This window comes from Lepisosteus oculatus, chromosome 20, assembly GCF_040954835.1.
Source record: "Lepisosteus oculatus isolate fLepOcu1 chromosome 20, fLepOcu1.hap2, whole genome shotgun sequence".
In the NCBI taxonomy this organism is placed as follows: domain Eukaryota; kingdom Metazoa; phylum Chordata; class Actinopteri; order Semionotiformes; family Lepisosteidae; genus Lepisosteus; species Lepisosteus oculatus.
In genome coordinates, this window is record NC_090715.1 from 10,994,136 (window position 1) to 11,012,095 (window position 17,960).

The 17,960-nt window shown below is 41.3% G+C and overlaps 1 protein-coding gene across 5 annotated transcripts in view; it reads right to left on the reverse strand.

Annotated features, from left to right (window-relative positions):
• Positions 1–598: 598 nt before the first annotated feature.
• nfat5b (nuclear factor of activated T cells 5b) overlaps positions 599–17,960 on the reverse strand; it is a 51,353-nt gene continuing 33,991 nt past the window's right edge. For 3 of the 5 annotated variants that reach the window (XM_015368049.2, XM_015368046.2, XM_015368050.2), the window contains 11 exons: positions 16,194–16,383; positions 15,414–15,604; positions 14,843–15,015; positions 12,146–12,280; positions 11,786–11,838; positions 10,009–10,141; positions 8,954–9,031; positions 8,139–8,281; positions 5,839–7,759; positions 5,337–5,592; positions 599–4,794 (listed from right to left, as the gene is read on the reverse strand). In XM_015368049.2, the coding sequence (XP_015223535.2) occupies positions 5,354–5,592; positions 5,839–7,759; positions 8,139–8,281; positions 8,954–9,031; positions 10,009–10,141; positions 11,786–11,838; positions 12,146–12,280; positions 14,843–15,015; positions 15,414–15,604; positions 16,194–16,383 (3,256 nt within the window). In that variant the 3' untranslated portion in view covers positions 599–4,794; positions 5,337–5,353. The remainder of the gene's footprint in view (positions 4,795–5,336; positions 5,593–5,838; positions 7,760–8,138; positions 8,282–8,953; positions 9,032–10,008; positions 10,142–11,785; positions 11,839–12,145; positions 12,281–14,842; positions 15,016–15,413; positions 15,605–16,193; positions 16,384–17,960) is intronic. The other 2 variants (XM_015368051.2, XM_069181313.1) reach the window with 2 other exon arrangements.

The following is a 17,960-nucleotide window of genomic DNA, read 5'->3' on the forward strand; positions in this document are numbered from 1 at the left end:
TTAACGTCTTGCTGTATATTGTTTCATATGTTAAAAGTCTTTATAGATCATATGTATGCGAGTGAAACATGAACCGTTTACGCTGTATAGTCCTCAAAGTTAAACATAATACATTACTTAAATTCCAGAAACTAAAGATAATGCGTTGCCCTGTTATGTGAAATCTTTGTAATTCTATTTTAATATTTTATGAGTAATTTAATTTTTTAAATATATGTGTAGAATACACAAGAACCACATAGACTTTTTTAAAAACAGATTTATAATCCAACACCTATTTGGAAGCAGGAATAAGCTGTTTTCTGATCATGCTCAGGATCACCTGGGTCCTAACCTTGAAACATAGCAAAAGGTGTGACAACAGCCTTAGTGGAAAGCCAGTGCATCACAAGGCAGAACACATACATGTTCACAACCCAGCTAGCATGTCTTTGGAAACGTAGGAGCTTCATGCAAACTCAACATGGAGTGGCCCCAGGATTCAAGAGTTGTGTGGCGCCAACACCAGCTGCCAAGCCATCATTGCACCAATAACCAGTCAGGAAAGAAGTCTTCTTTAGGAGTCAGGGAACCACAATAAAATGCAAACTCCACACAATTAAAACGTTAAATCTATTTTATTGATATAGATAGCAGCAAGTTTACAGAAATATAATTGCAAGAGTATACAAATGCCCCAACAAAAGCAAAATACATTTATAAATTTCATATTTAACAAGTTGTTCACATGGTAGCTAAAAACATACAACACAAACTGTACTCCCCAGAACCCCCCAAGTCTGTGCTATATTCTCACTACTTAAACCATATACAGGAACGACACTTCTATAGGTAATAAATGTCAGCTTTCACATCAAATAACCAGACAAGTAAAAGGGACACTCACTGAGAATGGTGTGCAAATTGATTTCTAATATGTCTTACAAATAAATTAATCATACAAAATACGCTGGTGATGTGTGTGAAATTCACTATAACCAGTTTTATCAGCTTGATCTGGAGAGAGTTCTTACAAAAGAACACTACCTTTCTGATATTACTCCCTACACACAAAAACTAAGAAATCTTGAATAACTTAGTTGCAATAATTGCAGTCTTTGAAATTACTGCATCCCCCTTTCTCAGTAATATGATTCACAAGCGGCGAAATAGAAAAATACTTTCTTTTAAAAAATAACATTTACAGTTAATTTTAGTCAAGCTGCATAGCAGCTTGACTGAAAAGGCTTCAATTAAACTTACAAATCAGTAAAATGAAGGGTTTATTAAAAGAAATCCAGATTTTCCATTAGAAATCCAAACCTCAAACACCTCAAAAACTGTATTTGGATGAGGAGTGCCCCCCCCCCCATTAATTTGAAACAAACGTAGAACAACGGACATTTTGAAGAGTTAACAAATGTGATAACCGTTCAAAAAAGAATCTCATGACGCAGTTCATTACTTTGCCTCCGGGGCATTCTTTATCGGCATCAACAGTACCTCAAGGGAAATATGGATGCCCTCATCAATAGGACAGTCTCAAAAATCACAGAGGTTCCCTTACTAATGAGGCATTAACTCATTCCCCCCTCACTATTTCTGCTACCTGCTATTTGTCCCCACTGCATTACACAAAATAACATTGTGAAATAAGTAAATTCACAAGTTAATTCACATGTACTTATAATGGGTACATATATAAAAATGTCTATTGCATTTATTGTTATTTCAATCAACACTAAGGCAGAATGTGCCCTTTGGAAAACATTGGCCCCTGAAACAGTTAACTCTATTATTTAAAACTAAAATTTGAAAAGGGCATTACACTGCTTATTGGAGACCAACATCAGGAGTTCTGATATTAGATGCCAACAAGGAGCATCTCTCATGGTCTTATCATAAACTGCTGCCTAGGAAGAAAATAGAATGTATTTTTTTATCTTAATTGGTCCTGTGCTTAATGTAGCAGCATTGTCTTAAGCAAATGACATCCACACCATTCATGAGGTATAGTGTTTTAAAACAAATTTTGTAGTTTGGCATTCAGATGGACTACTTAGTGTTGGTTTCACCTCGCTTTTGGCAGTTTCTCTTGACTTATGTTCAATATTGTGGTTCAAAATGCTCCATTTCTGTTGTCTATAAGCTAACCGTGACATTACAGATTCTGCGTTTCACAATTTATTTTCATGTGGTTACATTCATCTTAGGTACAAAAGCATAAAAGTTTTATTTAAAATCTTGCTTGGTGAAATGTGTCCAGCCTGGTATCCAATGTTTTAAGAAGCAATAAAAATGTCTCAATTCATATGAAAGGGTACGTGTTGAATCTGATATTTTCCAGTTTTCTCTGTCAAAACAGCCTGTTGAACTGCAGTGGGATAGTTTAACTTAGGTCTGTAGAGCAGAACCTGTACTGGGTCACTCATAGATTATCTCTACTGGAACACCACAGGCCTTCACCATAACAAAAAAGGGAATAACACGAAAGGGAAAAAACACAAAATAAAGATAAGGAGGTAACACACACACAGCTAATAAACAAATTGTATAGTATGTCGGGGCAGAATTGTGACACCACTTTGAAAATGAATAAATTAGATATAGTTTTGGAAAAGAGGTATTAGCCGAAGACACCATCAGTAAAAAAAAAAAGACAAAAGCTTAAAAATGGAAATACAAATTCACAAATATCCATGAGAAATGGAAATGAAAGCATCAGTTATTGAGAGGAGTAGAAGAAAGCTAATCACAGACAGCTCCTTTCTCCAATGCACATTGCAGTTTGACATCTGCAGCAGGTCCCTTTACAAAACCCAATCGCAAAGTCTGTAACACTAAGGAGGGGAGTACAGTGAAGTGCAGTGCTCACAGACATGATGGCCCTCACCCATCACCTTTAACAAAACATCATAATGTCTACAACAGGTGTTTTTTTAAATTATAATAATCAGAATGATAAAAATATCAACAATAAAAAACACCTTGCTTGGCTACCTTGTCTCAGTTCCAGCCTCTGGTTCACAGTAGACCTATGCAGCCTTCACTAGAAACAAACAAGGACAGACTGGGCTACACGCCAGTGACATATTCAATTTAAGGTGTGTAAAGCAAAAAAAAAGACTGGCAGCACTGGACATCTGACGCGAGATTCACAGCTGTACAAGTCAATGTTTTTAAAACAAAAATCTGTAGGCGCTGTAACTCCACCTCTCTCCCTTTCACAACAAACAAGTATTTAGAACACAGAAGCAGAACTGCCACCCATACAGCCATAAAACTGGCAGAATCTCAGGGCAGACCTGAAGTGCCATTGTGATAAAAAAAAACATCCATAAGCCAGAATAACTCAGCACAGAACTGGAGCTCTGTATGGATGCAAAAGAGCTCTTCTTATCCTCTCTATGTTACTATGGAGGGATTAAATTAAGTATAAGGGCTTATTATAAATACATGTATTATACCCATATGCAAACCTTAAACCAAATACTGCTACAAAACAATCTTCTGTAACATGGCTGCAAATTGCATGTCCCACTTAAAATCAGAGGCTGGCTTTTTTTTCCTACTTGCTGTGATCTGAAAAAAAACCTCAACCCCCCAACATACAAGGTGCCAGAAAGTTGAGAAAACGTCACAATCTACCACAGAAAGATGCAACTAAAAGTATATATTTACAGCTGTACTTATCTAGTACAAACAACAATATACATCATATTGTTGAATTGTAACACACACACATATATAAATATGTATGCATGTATGTATCTTCACACATAAGAACAAACACATTCACATTAAAAATAAGTCACTGGAACTGTAAATGAATGACCTAAATGCTGGTCTTGTTTGCTCTCATCCTTCATCCCTATATTGTCTGCATTTGCCTTCATTTTGGCAGGGGAAAGCTAAAAAAGCTACAATTTGAGAGGAAGAGCCAAAGCAGGTGGACTGGGAGCACTGGGGGCCTAAAGTAAAAACCAGCTGTTTATAAAAGTTTTGCCACTGTTCACAAAACATGCATGAGTAAGAAAATAGTATAAATACATACAGTAAACAAGTGGAGAGCTATCCATATAACAATTAAAAGACTTAGAAATTTCTAAAAATATGGACATATTTAAGAATAGATGTCATAAATAGATGATAAATTGATGGAGAGGGCAATGGGAAGATATTTGACAACTGGTCACGAAGTAAAGCATTATAAAGTGCTTGAAGGTACAATGTCAAAAATATGTTACAAAGGATTTTTTTAGATTTGTTTACCTCAAAACAGCATTTTATTTTTTTTAAAAAAAAGAGCAAAGCTTTACAAAGTTTTACGGCACACGTTGAAGTCCTTAACAATTCAGAACTTCTGTATGCTGGTTTTAAAGGTGCACGCCTTTAAATGTCAAGGTCACCTTCTGCATCGAGAAGTTAAAATTCTGCCACAAGATATGTTTTCTCCTACAGCCGCAAGAAAGAAATCTACAGTATGCCAGAATAACCCTGACAGCTTTGGATGATTGTTTTCAACCTTCTACTTTTGGGCATCTCACAAATTTTCTAACTTCTCCCAACCTCGTCCCCCCATACTCCCACTCCAAATCCAGTTCGCTACTGGCTTCACTCTTTGTGCCAGTCCAGCGCCTACCAAGACAGAAAACCACCATCTGAAAGAAGAAGAATAGATTTAAAGAGTGACGTACAGAGTGACATACTGCTGAAGATATAAAAGGGACTTGTTTCTTGAACAGGAGCTTGTTGATTAGAACTTTCCAGTTTTTCCACACTTCACAATTTCTTCTCGTTTGGCTCTTGTGGGTCCTGAGGGCCAAAAGAGGGTGCGAATAGGAAAAGGAAAAAAAAAAACAGATGTAATGCAGATGATAATTTCTCTAAGAAATTTAAGAAAGTAATAAACTAGCTTCCCCTAATAATCCAGAACAATATGTCTTTAGTATGTCAACAAAATAACTAAGATGCAGGAGGAGACGCAGCTTTCTATACATCATGTTTTTTTTTATTAAGTACGTAATCTACAAATAAATACTTTTTTCCCCTCATTTACCATTTTATGAAAGCTCTGAAATTGTGAGTTTTAAGTCAGTCACTGAGGACAGATGTACCCTGGCCACCATAATAAGTAATATGACAATAGTGGGAGATGCATGTCATCGCCAAGCAACTGATCAGTGGCACTTTTCAAATGTCACAGAGGACATTCATCCATATTGGATGTTCTGACAAAGTTCCAATGATAACCTTGTGATAGTCATATGAACTAGGCACTTAAAATAGTTACCTAACCCTAACGTTTTGCATTTAGTATTATCCAACTTGATCAAAAAGTGAGGTTGGTCACTCACCTGTGATGACAGGGACTCTAAAAGGAGCGGGAGATGTTGTTGCTCTGGTCCTGGAGACTCACTAGGAGGTCATCAATTTTCTCCATGTTCTGGGATGCCGTCATGGTGTTCTGGATGCTACCCGACTCAGATATGGACTGGTTTAACAGCGACTGGATCTCGGCTTCGCTGTCTCTCGAGTTCTGTCCTGACTGGCTGATGGCAATGAGCTGATCGGACAGTGTCGATCCTGCAGAACCTATAAGCTGACCGCAGTCTGCAAGGAAGATTTAGTCATGTGAACTGGAGAAAAGCCATCAGATTGACGGATAAAACAGACACTACAGCAAGCTCTTCTCTTACATTGTAAAAACAGTATTTCATGGTAATTGACATATCCAAGTAACAGATTTATAAATTAGCCCAATCCACCCCCAAACTGTGGAAGAATTTATTTAACCTTCAGAATCAACATAATGATGAACCAGTTCAAAAAATCATTAATGAAAGGCCTAGTTCTTACCGTTCTGAATCCCAAATAGGAAAAGGCCTGCAGGCTGCTGTGTCTGGCCAGGCTGGCTGATGGTCCCACTCACAGAAGTTTGGAAGAGTGATCCTGGCTGCTGAACAGGGGAGGACGAGGTGGTCTGTAAGGTGTTCTGAGATGTGAAGATCGATGTCTGGGGAATCTCCTGGGACCCAATGCTGCCCTGCAGGGCCGATATGGAGGCCTGAGGCATAAATATGGCCACAGGCTGTTCTGAAGTGCTGCTGGAACCTTGTACTATCTGCATGGGTTGCTGACCCTGGAAGAGGCTCTGCTGGGATGACTCACTCTGGGAGGGGTTTCCTGTCACTGGATTCTGGTTCTGGAAGGACATGGGCTCTGATGGCTCCTGCTGGCTAACCGCAACAATGTTGGACTGAGCAATGAAGAGGGTTGCACTCTGTGGCTCCTGAGAAGGCAAGCTGCTGCTCAGTGGTGGCATTTGGTTTTGCCCACTAAAGAGCATGCTAGGCTTCTGCTCCTGGGGAATTATGTTGCTGTTTTGGAACAGAAGGCCAGCCTGTTGTTGCTGTTGCTGGTTTGGTGAGAGTGCACTTGCTGGAGAAGAGGACATGTTCTGGAAGAGCGACCCTTGCTGCTGCTGTTGTGGTGTTGGCTGCTGTTCCATGGGACTGCTTTGCTGCATCTGCGGCAGCTGAGCCTGGGAATGGAAAACTGCCTGTTGCTCTACAGAGGTGGGAGGCTGCAGAGAAGAGAGGAAAGCCATCTGCTGCTGTTGCTGCTGCTGCTCTTGATGCTGCTGCTGCTGCTGCTGCTGCTTGGGGTCTGTGGTGAGCTGGCCTTGAAGAGCAGTCTGGGAGATGAAGAGGCTAGTTGCAGATGGTTGCTGTTCTGGGGAAAGCGCAGAGCTGGTCAACACCGTCAGTGTGTTCTGGAAAATGGCTGCTTGAACTTGCTCCTGACTGGGGGAGACCTTCTGGAACAACCCCCCCGCCACCTCTTGGGTTTCTGCCATAGGGCTCGGGCTGTGGAACAGCTGCTGGGGAGGAGAGGGGTGTGAGGGGGGCTGCTGGAGAAAGTCGGGAGTCTGGATGGATAGGAGCTCCCCTGCTTGTTGAAACAGGGCCTCTTGTTGCTGCTGCTGCTGCTGTTGTTGCTGGGAGGTACTATGGAGCAAGGACTCGGACGGCTGGAAGAGAGAGCCAGGGTTCTGCACCATGGTTTGCGGAGAGCCCTGCACAGTTCCTTGGACCTGTGAGTGGAAGAGGTCTGGCAGTTGCTGCTGGAGGCTCAGATTTTCCAGAACCTGTTGCTGCTGCTGCTGCTGCTGCTGTTGCTGCTGCTGTTGCTGCTGCTGCTTGACAAGGGAGGTATCCGCTGGCTGAAGCTGAAGACTGTTGATGTTCTCCTGTACTTGTGGCTGTATTCCATCGGCTGTTGGGGTGGGGCTGTACAGCACCGAGTTGAGCTGCTGCTGCTGCACTGCGGCCTCCAGTACTTGCTGCACAAGGCTGCTGCCCCCAGACCCTGCAGCAGAAAACCCCCCGGCTTGGAGCTGACGCACGGCTCTTTCCAGCTGGGCCACTCCAGCGTCCTGCGTGAAGAGGGAGGAGGGGAGCTGGCCTTGCTGCTGCGCTGAGCCCTCGCTCAGCTGGGTAAGCCCCAGCACACTACCGGCGTTGCTGTTGGCCCTCTCCCGTGGGAGGCTCTCTCTGGGCTCCAGGAGGAACAGGGGCTCGCTGGGGACTGTGAAGGAGCTGGTGGGTGCGATGTCCTGCTTCTGAATTGTGCTCAGTGGCTCACGGCTGGCAAAGACAGCGGGCTGAGACTGCTCTGGCTCCCCTTGTTGGTGGGACAGGGAGGTCGAGAAAGGGTTGTTGCCAGATGACATGCTGTCCAGGGTCTGCTGCGCTGAGCCGATGACATCCGACGTCTGCTGAAAACACAAAAACAAAAGGTGTGTCAGACAAAGCCATGTAAAGCAATGTGACGTATTAGCATTCTAACAATCTAGAGAATCTTGATTGATGACATAAATGATTTTTGATGGTTGCAGGCTGGTAATCAAAAACTATAACATCTCTATACTTCAAAGAATGTGTGGTGAAATCCAGTACTAGACAGAATTTCACTTCTTAGAAATATTTGGTCCACTGCAGTTTTCTCAAATCTGATAAAATACAAGATATAGAAATGCTATACAATTAACCAATCCTAACCTTTCAGCTTAACCAAAAATATAAACCAGTACATGCAGTACACAAGTGTTCTAAGACAAGAAAATTAAACTCAAATACATATTGTAATTAAAATACCTTGAAGACAACGGCTGGGGTCTGAGTGGTGGATACCTCCATGGGGGTCACCTCTTCAGTCTTCACAAGGGGCAGCAGTGGAGTCATCAGGGCACTAGGGAGCAGGTTGGCCTTGTCCAGGGTACAGCTGCTGGCCTGAATTACTGAAAACGGAGCAGAGCACCATGTAAAACTCATGCGATTCACACCCACACAACACCAGAACAAAACAGGCACAAACTGACCCAACTCACCTCAAAGTACAATTTTTACATTTCATGTAACCAACAATCACTTTTTTGCATATTTTAATTTCTTTGCAGAACTGAAATCGGTGTCTATATTTTATTCATTTTCTCATCAAATACCTATCTTAATTCATACAACTCACAACGGGATCAGCAGGCTTTCTCTAAAGACCTAGAATGGTATTATGGGTCTTGTGATTAAGCAATAAGCTCTCCCAAAGTGGCACAGCAATTGAAAGAACTAACTGTTGATAAGGCCTTTCACCTTGATGTCTCAAAGCTTTCCAAGGTGAACAGTTTGTTAGCAGTGCTGTTAATCCAAAGTATGTTAATGCTGTTTCCATAAGAGCAAATTACTAATAACTATAAATGTCAACCACACTAACTGTAATAGTGCGACTGTGGGCCAGTGTTTTAATGGTTTTACAGAACTCTTGGGAAACCCTGTAATGAACAAGAGCATGTTGAATATATCTGGTCTATCAGTTTTCTGCTCCTTCCCGAGAGCCCTGTAACATGAGTTTTAGGCACCACTGAAACCCTGGAGTAGAAACAGCTGTTAAGTGCCAGAGATACAGACAGACATACCTTTCATCTGCTCATCAAAGCAACACGGCTTGGCTGGAGTAGGGACCTCTTTCTTCACTGCCACTTCCACTGCTTTAGCTGTACCATAACACACAGATACAGCACAGTCACAGGAATGAAGAAATTCAACATCATGCTGTTCTGGTGCCAACTCCCCTTTGATTCCCATTTTCCACATTATTCCAGCAAATAACACATTTCTCCGTGTAGCCGTACTTTATCTAAGGGCGAACAGTTGTAAATATCTTCTTGCACATGCTTTCCAGGCAAAGCTTATAAGTTAATTAGTGGAAGAAACTATAAGCAATCATGCAGAGCACAAAACAAAACGAGGCGTAGTGAATGACCGCATTACAGATCACTTAAGTGAACCTGTTTTGGGGCAGCAAGTAAGAAATAAGAAAATCTTCCTATTCGGCACAAACATAAAAAAACTAAATGGCTTTTATATATTTAGACTGCATATACTTTCTCAGTTCAGCAAGGGAACCTTATACATACTACAAGTCTTTATTTAAATTTTAATTCCAATAAACCACCTTTTAATGCCAAGACAGGCATCTGGTATTATAACATTTTTCTTGTTTCTCTCCTGTCTCCCCTGTTCCCAGTTCTGGCAGTGGAGTATCCCATCTCTCCCATTCCAGCTGAGCTCTTTTTTAAGCTTTTTCACTGTTTAAACTTTTTAAATAAGTGTTTAAAACATTTTAAAACAGGTCTTACAGAGTAGGACAGGGTTAGAAATGAGCACAAGCACTATGTCAGATGCAATGTTTCAGAATTCCACAAGTTTAGGACTTGCTTAAATAACCAATTTGAGTTTAACCAATGAGTCTGTTCTTCAGTAAGATGGAAATCAAGTCTCTTCACAGTTGATGAGAACAGGGTAGCAGTACCAGGTGGATTTGCTGCAATGTAAGCCTCTCAGCCAGGTTGTGGGGTAAATGAGACCTAGCTCTCCTTTTTGTTGACTCAGTAGTTCAGGGTGCCGGTCTGATTACAATGGAACAGCAGCAGGACTGATGATCAGGGTGAGAAGGAGACAGCAGACAAACCTGGCTCTGGAGTGTATGTGAAGGGCTGCACATCGTGGGACCTCCCAGCGTTGGTCACCACATAGATCCCAGCAGACACGGGAGACGTGATCAACTGATTTTGATAAGGAGGGACCTTGACAATTAAATGATTCTAAGAAAGAAAAAGGCAAACAAATTAACAGGAATAATTACATTACTCTGCATATTATCCCATTCTTAATTGTACCACTTACAGTTGTGCATGAACCTGTAATTCACTTTAAAAACCCATCTTACATCTAAACCTCCACCCTCCAATTCTATCACAAAGGCAGAACATGTCACAAAGACTGGGACTCCTGCCATGTGTGCCATTCATTATGCACCAACTGAAGCCTTTGCGAAACGCCCACTGGATTTCCTGATTATTCATGAAGTTACAAAATCAAACAATGGATAAAACAGAATGTGCATGCCGAGACAGTTACCAAAGCTCAATACCAAATCAGCACAAAAAACAAGATGCAGACAAAGAACAAACAGCAATCTGACATTTTACGAAATCCATCAGATAGAAGCTACCAGCTAAAAAAGGTCTAATAGTGAACTTTAAGATGGCATTCTTGTCAATGTTATTGTGATGGACATTTCTTACAGTCAGTCTTCTGTTGGAGCCTGGGGCAGCCGTGGGAGCAGCTGTCGAGAGAACGACCTGTGGGCGTGTTTGTGAGAAAGTCTTGGAGAAAGACTTATTTGTTTAGCCAGTAAGCAGTTTAGTGGCTCAGATGTGTGTACAGTGAAAAACACTGAATAGTCTAGCCAGAAGCTTTAAGAAGAACAATAATAATAATCATTGCTTACACTTATATAGCGCTTTTCTGGACACTCCACTCAAAGCGCTTTACAGGTAATGGGGACTCCCCTCCACCACCACCCATGTGCAGCCCCACCTGGATGATGCGACGGCAGCCATAGTGCGCCAGAACCCTCCCAACACACCGGCTATCAGTGGGGAGGAGAACAGAGCGATGAAGCCAATTCATAGATGGGGATTATTAGGAGGCCATGATTGGTAAAGGCCAATGGGAAATGTGGCCAGGATGCCGGGGTAACACCCCTACTCTTTTCGAGAAACACCCTGGGATTTTTAAAGACCACAGACAGTCAGGACCTCGGTTTTACATCTCATCCGAAGGACAGCGCCTTTGTACAGTATAGTGGTGTCCCTGTCACTATAGTGGGGCATTAGGACCCACATAGACTGCAGGGTGAGCACCCCCTGCTGGTCCCACTAACCTCTTCCAGCAGCAATCTTAGTTTTTCCCAGGAGGTCCCCCATTCAGGTACTGGCCAGGCTCACACCTGCTGAGCTTCAGTCAGTTGCCAGTTGTGAGTTGCAGGGTGATATGGCTGCTGGCATAGTCATAGTCTTTCACTTTGTATTTTGAGTTTTCTCACACTGTATAATGAAGAGCACTATTTATGTACCTTAAGGCTGCACAGTTTTTCCTGGAGCCAAATATGAAAAAGATCCTTTTACACTTCCCATCTCCAAGTTACCACAGAAGCTGGCAATCAATTACAATATCTCAGTTCTCCATAACAGACGAAGTAGAGAATTAAAGTGGGGTGTTAGGCCACATATTTTAAACTAAAAAAGTTTATCAGTGAGAATCCTACAAATCAATCAGACTGAGGAGGTTATGTGCTGACGATGTGAATTCATAGGTTTTCACATTCAAACCCTACTAACAAGCGCCTACTTAATTTACACACAATGAGCACAAGCCTTTGAAATGTGCTGGTTTGTACATACCTGATGGAACAGTTCCATATCAATCTCTGCTTCAGCCTTCCAAGAATTCTCATCTTGAAATGACAAAATAAGCAGACTCATTATGAAAATACTGGGTCGAGTGGCAACCCTTACCTAAGAAATCCTTTATGATTTTGGTTTTATAAAAGCTGCTTAAGACTACAAGGTTGAATTAAGATATAATTTTCTACTATATCTTGTATTGTGTCCCAATTTTAATAATGTTAAAAAACAAAACTAGAAAAGTATGCTTTAAATTCAAAAATTCAATTTACTACAGAATGTATAACTGCTAAACATTCTTCAATACTCATAAAGCCTTGATTATTCACACACAATACTAGAAACCTTTTGAAGTACCTGATGCGTTTTCCTGAAAGATGACTTTTGTTCCCTTCAGGAAGTTCTTTCCAATGAGGAACACCTCCTCTCCTCCCTTCACTGAGCAGCTGTGGAGGCTCTTCTTGAGAATTTCAGGCACTCCAGCGGGTTGAGCTGCACACAGATCACAGACAGATAAACATTACACATTATAGAGTACCGAGACACTAGAAACAATGCTGATTAGATTCAGAGACGCTGCAGTTGAGCAGGGTTACAGATTTGTGACTCTTAGAAGGCTACATTGAACAGTCCCTTCAACATTAATGCCCCTTAAGAGGATTCAGACTAGTATTCCTAGTTGAAGAACAACATGGCTAGAGACAACATACTGTTTAGGAAACTATTTTAAATCAAATGTCTGCAACAGTAACTTATACATATTAGTCAATAACAGAAACATTGCTTATCCTTAAATGTGTTAGATATGTTGAGAATATCTCTTATAGTATGAATGAATAACTTTTGCAAAATTCATAACTGTGTTTTGCATCCTATTTTAAATGTTAAATATTAGTATATAGAGGGCTTGCACAGGAGAACAACAGTTCAGAACAAATCCATAACCAACATCACTAAATGAATCAAAACAGACCTTCCTCTAAGAAAACTCACTCATTAGGTCAGAAATACCAAAAACCTCCTCTCCCAAAACAGGCCTCTGAACACACCTGCCATTTAGCAGCACAGAAAATAAAAAGTCCTGTATTCAGATTCCCGTGGAACCCAAGTCTAAGTGATCCTGAGAACATTTCTTTATTATGTCCTGAAAAAAGTGCAGAAAATTTCTATGCTTTGGTTTCACTTTCTGCTTGTATATAAAATTGTTTTATAAACGCATGAAAAGTCATTTAAAAAAACATCTGTTAAATACAAAGATTTGGGTCAGGCAAAGCAATGAAAACCAACCAGTGAAAAAAATACACAATTGGCAGAACTGAAGTCCAAACCTTGTAGCTAGTCTTATACTTAAAGCTGTGCTTTTCAGTGCTTATCACCATGGTTACCACTTTTAATCAAGTAAATTGAATTCCTGTTAAGTACAACAGAAGCTTTTCTTGCACTAGTACCTTATTACAGACTTATGACAAACTTGGATGGTGAAAAAGAAACACTAATACAACCTTTTATAAGTGATAACTGAAAAATACTGGCACAAAGGAGCTGAGAAAGTTAATTAGACCCTACCCCCACACAACCCAGAAAACCAGAACAATCCTATATCTGGGTTATTTCTAAAAGCAGCTTTTCTGAGCACCCAGACAGCAACTGTATTCTAGTGCTCTGCGAGGGAAGTGAAGTATTTAGTTCCTCCTTCATTTTAGAACTACACAGGAGTACTAGATGACAACTCAATAAATGTGTATATAATGGTCAAATAATAAATGTAACAAGTTTTCATCCCTAAATTAAATGTCAGAAAATTAAAACACTCATATTCAAAAATAAAATTCAGATGAACAGTTGAACAGTTGAATACTAGTTAGAAAAGCATGGTATTTTAAGTGGCTATCAGGTTAAAGTAAATTCAGTTTTTAAGCAAAGGTACCAGATCAACTTCCATGACACACAACACAGGAAATCCATCTCTGCTCACAAAGAAACACCACAAATGTCCTAATGGCTACAAACTTTTAACAACTTTGGAGACGTAAGAGGTGGACCACTGTGGAGAGAATTATTTTGCTCTTTAATAAGATTTCACCAAATCAGATTCAAGTGCCTTGGCAGAAAACCAGAAAATACATTTGAATTAATAATCTTTACACTTCTAGAACACTTTTCTGGACACTCCACTCAAAGCACTTTACAGGTATTGGGTTCTTCCTTCCACTACCACCACCACCTATGTGCAGCCCCACCTGGATGACGCGACAGCAGCCAGAGTGTGCCAGTACACACCAGTTCTCAGTGGGAAGGAAAGCAGAGTACTGAAGCCAATTCATAGATGGGATTAGGAGGCCATGATTGGTAAAGGCCAGGACGAAATCTGGCCAGGACTCCAGGGTTATCACCCCTACTCCTTTTCTAGTTATGTAGTGTACACAGCAAAGAGCAATGCATAATCCTTATGATCCAGAAGGATAGGAATTATGCTCTTGGCAGGCTTCATGGTGTTTTCCCCCCCCAATATCGGTTTTCTGAACATAACCAAGGATCAAGAGAAAACCTGCAATAACTGGTGCTTAATTTATTTGTTCGTACATTTTCACTGTTAATGGTAAGGTCTCCTACCTGGGTAAAATGTATGATATTTTTGTAATGTAGCACTGTAGTCTCTTTCTAGGCCCTGAGTATTTCAAATCATATATATAACAAAAACAAACAAGACAAAGAGGGTTACTGGCAACCTGTGCTGGAAGACAGTGGATGACTCATTTATCTTTAAGAAAATGTCTGCTGTACTTTTTACCAGTGATCCAAGGTTTTAACAAAACCTTCTTGTAACTATAATGGGGCATTCCGTGCCAAGAAGAAGACCAGTGTTTGTTAGCACGCAAGTCTTGGGTTGCAATGAACACTTGCGATCGTTCACTCCTGGGTCCAGCAGTATAAGGATCTGATTAAAATAGCTCACACCCATTACAGTTTCCTAGGTTACACTATGGTGTGGAGCTACCCCTTATTTCCTGGAAGGTCCCTGGCAAGAGACTAGGAATAACCCAAGGTACTCACTGCAGAGAATGGGAGATGACGGGGTCTGTAAAGTGAGAATGGAGCCGTCAGGGCGAGGGATATTGACTCTGAACACCAGCCTGGAACGCGTGCTCTTCTTCTTGGAACCAGCGACTCCAATCCGAGCTTCGACATCAGCATTTCTCAACTTCAGAATCCCAACACAGTCCACCCTGCAGACGAACGCACCTGTCATCTCCCTGCAGGCTCACACCAAGCTCACACAGCATTAACCCGCCATTCCTCATTAACAGCACTGCTGATTGATCTCTCCTGAATGCCGGAAATGTTCTGTGTACTCAGGTGACTCATTTTAGGGACACAAGCGACCACAATATAAACAATGTCACACTGAATCTGCATCTGTTTTTACTCAGAAGGTAGCATCTTAAATGAAAAACCTTCTGGTTGCCTGATAGCCTCAACCTGCAAGCAGGTGGTTAAAATGTAACGGGACCTAATGAAAGTCACATAATTGGGGGAATGATGGTTATTATAATAAACCACTGTAAGATAACATGGTACTGCTGAACTTGCATTGCTGTGGAAGAAAATAAAATATTTCCCTTACGCTAAGGTCATGCTGTTGCTGGGATCCAGACACACTTCAATGACGGTTGTGCCCTCAATGTCCACCTCCTTACAAGCTGTAGTGTTGCGTCCAGTAACTCGGCATGCCTGGTAAAATCCATGTGGCTTCACGCGCCCTGTGTCATTACCTACAAAGACCTGCAGGATCACTGGCTCGTTCACACCTTCCAACTGGGAAAATAAGACAAACACATAGAAAACACAAAAAGGTATAAACCACAGTCACAGTTCTTACTTCAACCAATAGGAATCCAGCTCCCATGTACACTTCACTTTAAAGGACAACTTAAATATTTGTGCCCAGTAAGTAACTTTTACTGTACAGCTTAAAGTTCATTGTCAGGACACTATCCCTACAGAAAAGACTGACAATTCAGAGGAGACTGTTGTCGATGTTGTGTGTAAAGTTTAACTACAGCAGAATTGCCAAACACAGAAAAAAACAAACAAACACTGCCTGCACTCTCCTTGGATTTTGTGTCATCTCCAAAATATTTTTTAATATTGGCAAAGTCGTAGCATTTTCTCTGTGTGCACTGCTGGAGCCAGACTGAGCTGTGCTCTGGGACTGTCAATTACCTAGGAGTGTTTACTAACTCTAGACACATTGCGCAATACTACCTCAACGTCAGGTCTAATATGAAAAGATCTGCATGAGATGCAAGTATAAATGAATTACTTTTGTTTTCGCACTATAAATAAATGAAACATCCCCTGCTTGGCCAGCGTAGCGGCAAGTTGCCCGTGGTTTGGTCTGTACCTTGACAGTGGGAAAGCCCTGCTGGGTGCGATCCTTGACTGAGCCTCTGCTGCCCTCAGTCAGGTACCGGGCTCTGTGCTGGGTCTCCGGCTGGACCAAGATTTTCAGCTCCTTTCCTTCGCTCTTACTGGGGTACTGTCCAGATAGCGGGACTCCCTTTAACGTAGGGCTCTGTGGGTGTTCAGCAGTGCTACAAAACAAAGTCATTCTTAACACTCAAGACACCAAAGGCCAAAGTCTCAAAATACAGCCGTTCTAGGGTTTAGTTTTAGTGTTTTGTTTTTATTGGATCTTCGCTTTCCTTTTTATTTGACTAAATTCTGAATATCTTGCTCAAGGCACATATGGGGATGTCATTACAACATGGCTCACTTAAATAACACACCAAGAAGGTTTAGACATTCTCTCCTTCAGAATGTGCACTTGGGTCTTAAGCTGGCACTTTGATAACTTTGTGAAAACAAAATAAACTTCCATTCTCATACAACAAAATGCTGCTTGTCCTTAGTTTCAGGCCTCCTGTGTTCATGGGCTGTGCTGGAAACCACATTTATTTTGGAGCTCTATGCACTAAGATGTGGCCTTACACAGATACCAGGAAATGTCATTCCAGTATTACCTCTCTAAACTCTGCTGAGCCCTTGTGTAACAGTGAATCCTAAGAGCTGGAGCACCAGCCCCAACTACAGAAACCAAACCCCTGTGGCCAAACAGCTTCTTGATGCAGAGTGGTTGTCGAACAAAAAGAGGGTTCATGGCACCCAGCCCTCCTCATCACCCGGAAAAGAGCCCTACAGGATCTTAACCATGTCCCCCAATCTCATAAAGCTGCTTGGAGGCCTTCATCCCTTCTCTCAGTACTGGGAACACAACAAGCGGAAATGCAGTGTCAAGTCAATCGTTCAGTTATCTACTTTGGTCCCATCTTTGGCTGCTTTCTGATCAGCTCTATAGCGATACACTGTAGCACAGCCCTTCAAACAACTGCTGACCTAGAGAACACCCGTCTTCTCACCCCACGCTAGCGTTAAATACTGTAAGTCTCCAATATACAGTGAGGTTAGGCACACACAACATTATTCAAGTTTAATATCGCCGTGAGCTACATTATAATGGAGGTCTACGTCACCCACAAAAGATCAAATGGTTCTCATCGCCCAAACTAGATTACAAATTACTTGCATATTTAAATGGTACAAACTGCACAAAACAAGAACAATACCATCTTTAAACTTCATTTTAAAGTTCATGTTTATAGCTTTTCTCTTTGCCAGCTTACTTCCCGAAGTGTCCACGGGTCATTTGTCATTCATGTTTGTTTTCAAAATCTCCCAAAGCACGAGCACCCGTAGATCTTTGCTGCATGAACACACAAGTTCAAATACTGTGGGACAGCTGAGGAGGTAGAGCAGGCGATTCTGCCCCCCTCTGCAAAGTTGCAAACATGTCAAAACATATCAAAATGGCACCAACTGGCACACTTTTCTGTATAGCCGTTTTGCTCAGGGTATCTTGCATGAATTCTACAGGTTATAATCAAAGCTTTTTAGCTAACAGTGATTAATGTTCAGAATAAAAAAGCTAACCCCAACTCACCATCCCCAAATAAGTCCGATTACTGGACTTGATTTTCAGATGTAGTTTTATTGACTTTCTACTCCCATTTAATTTGCTTGTATTTTAACAGACGTTTTCCGATAAGCTAAAAGATAATGGCCACAGGAACCTAAGATGCAAGTCAGAAAGGTCACTAGAATTTAAATCTTC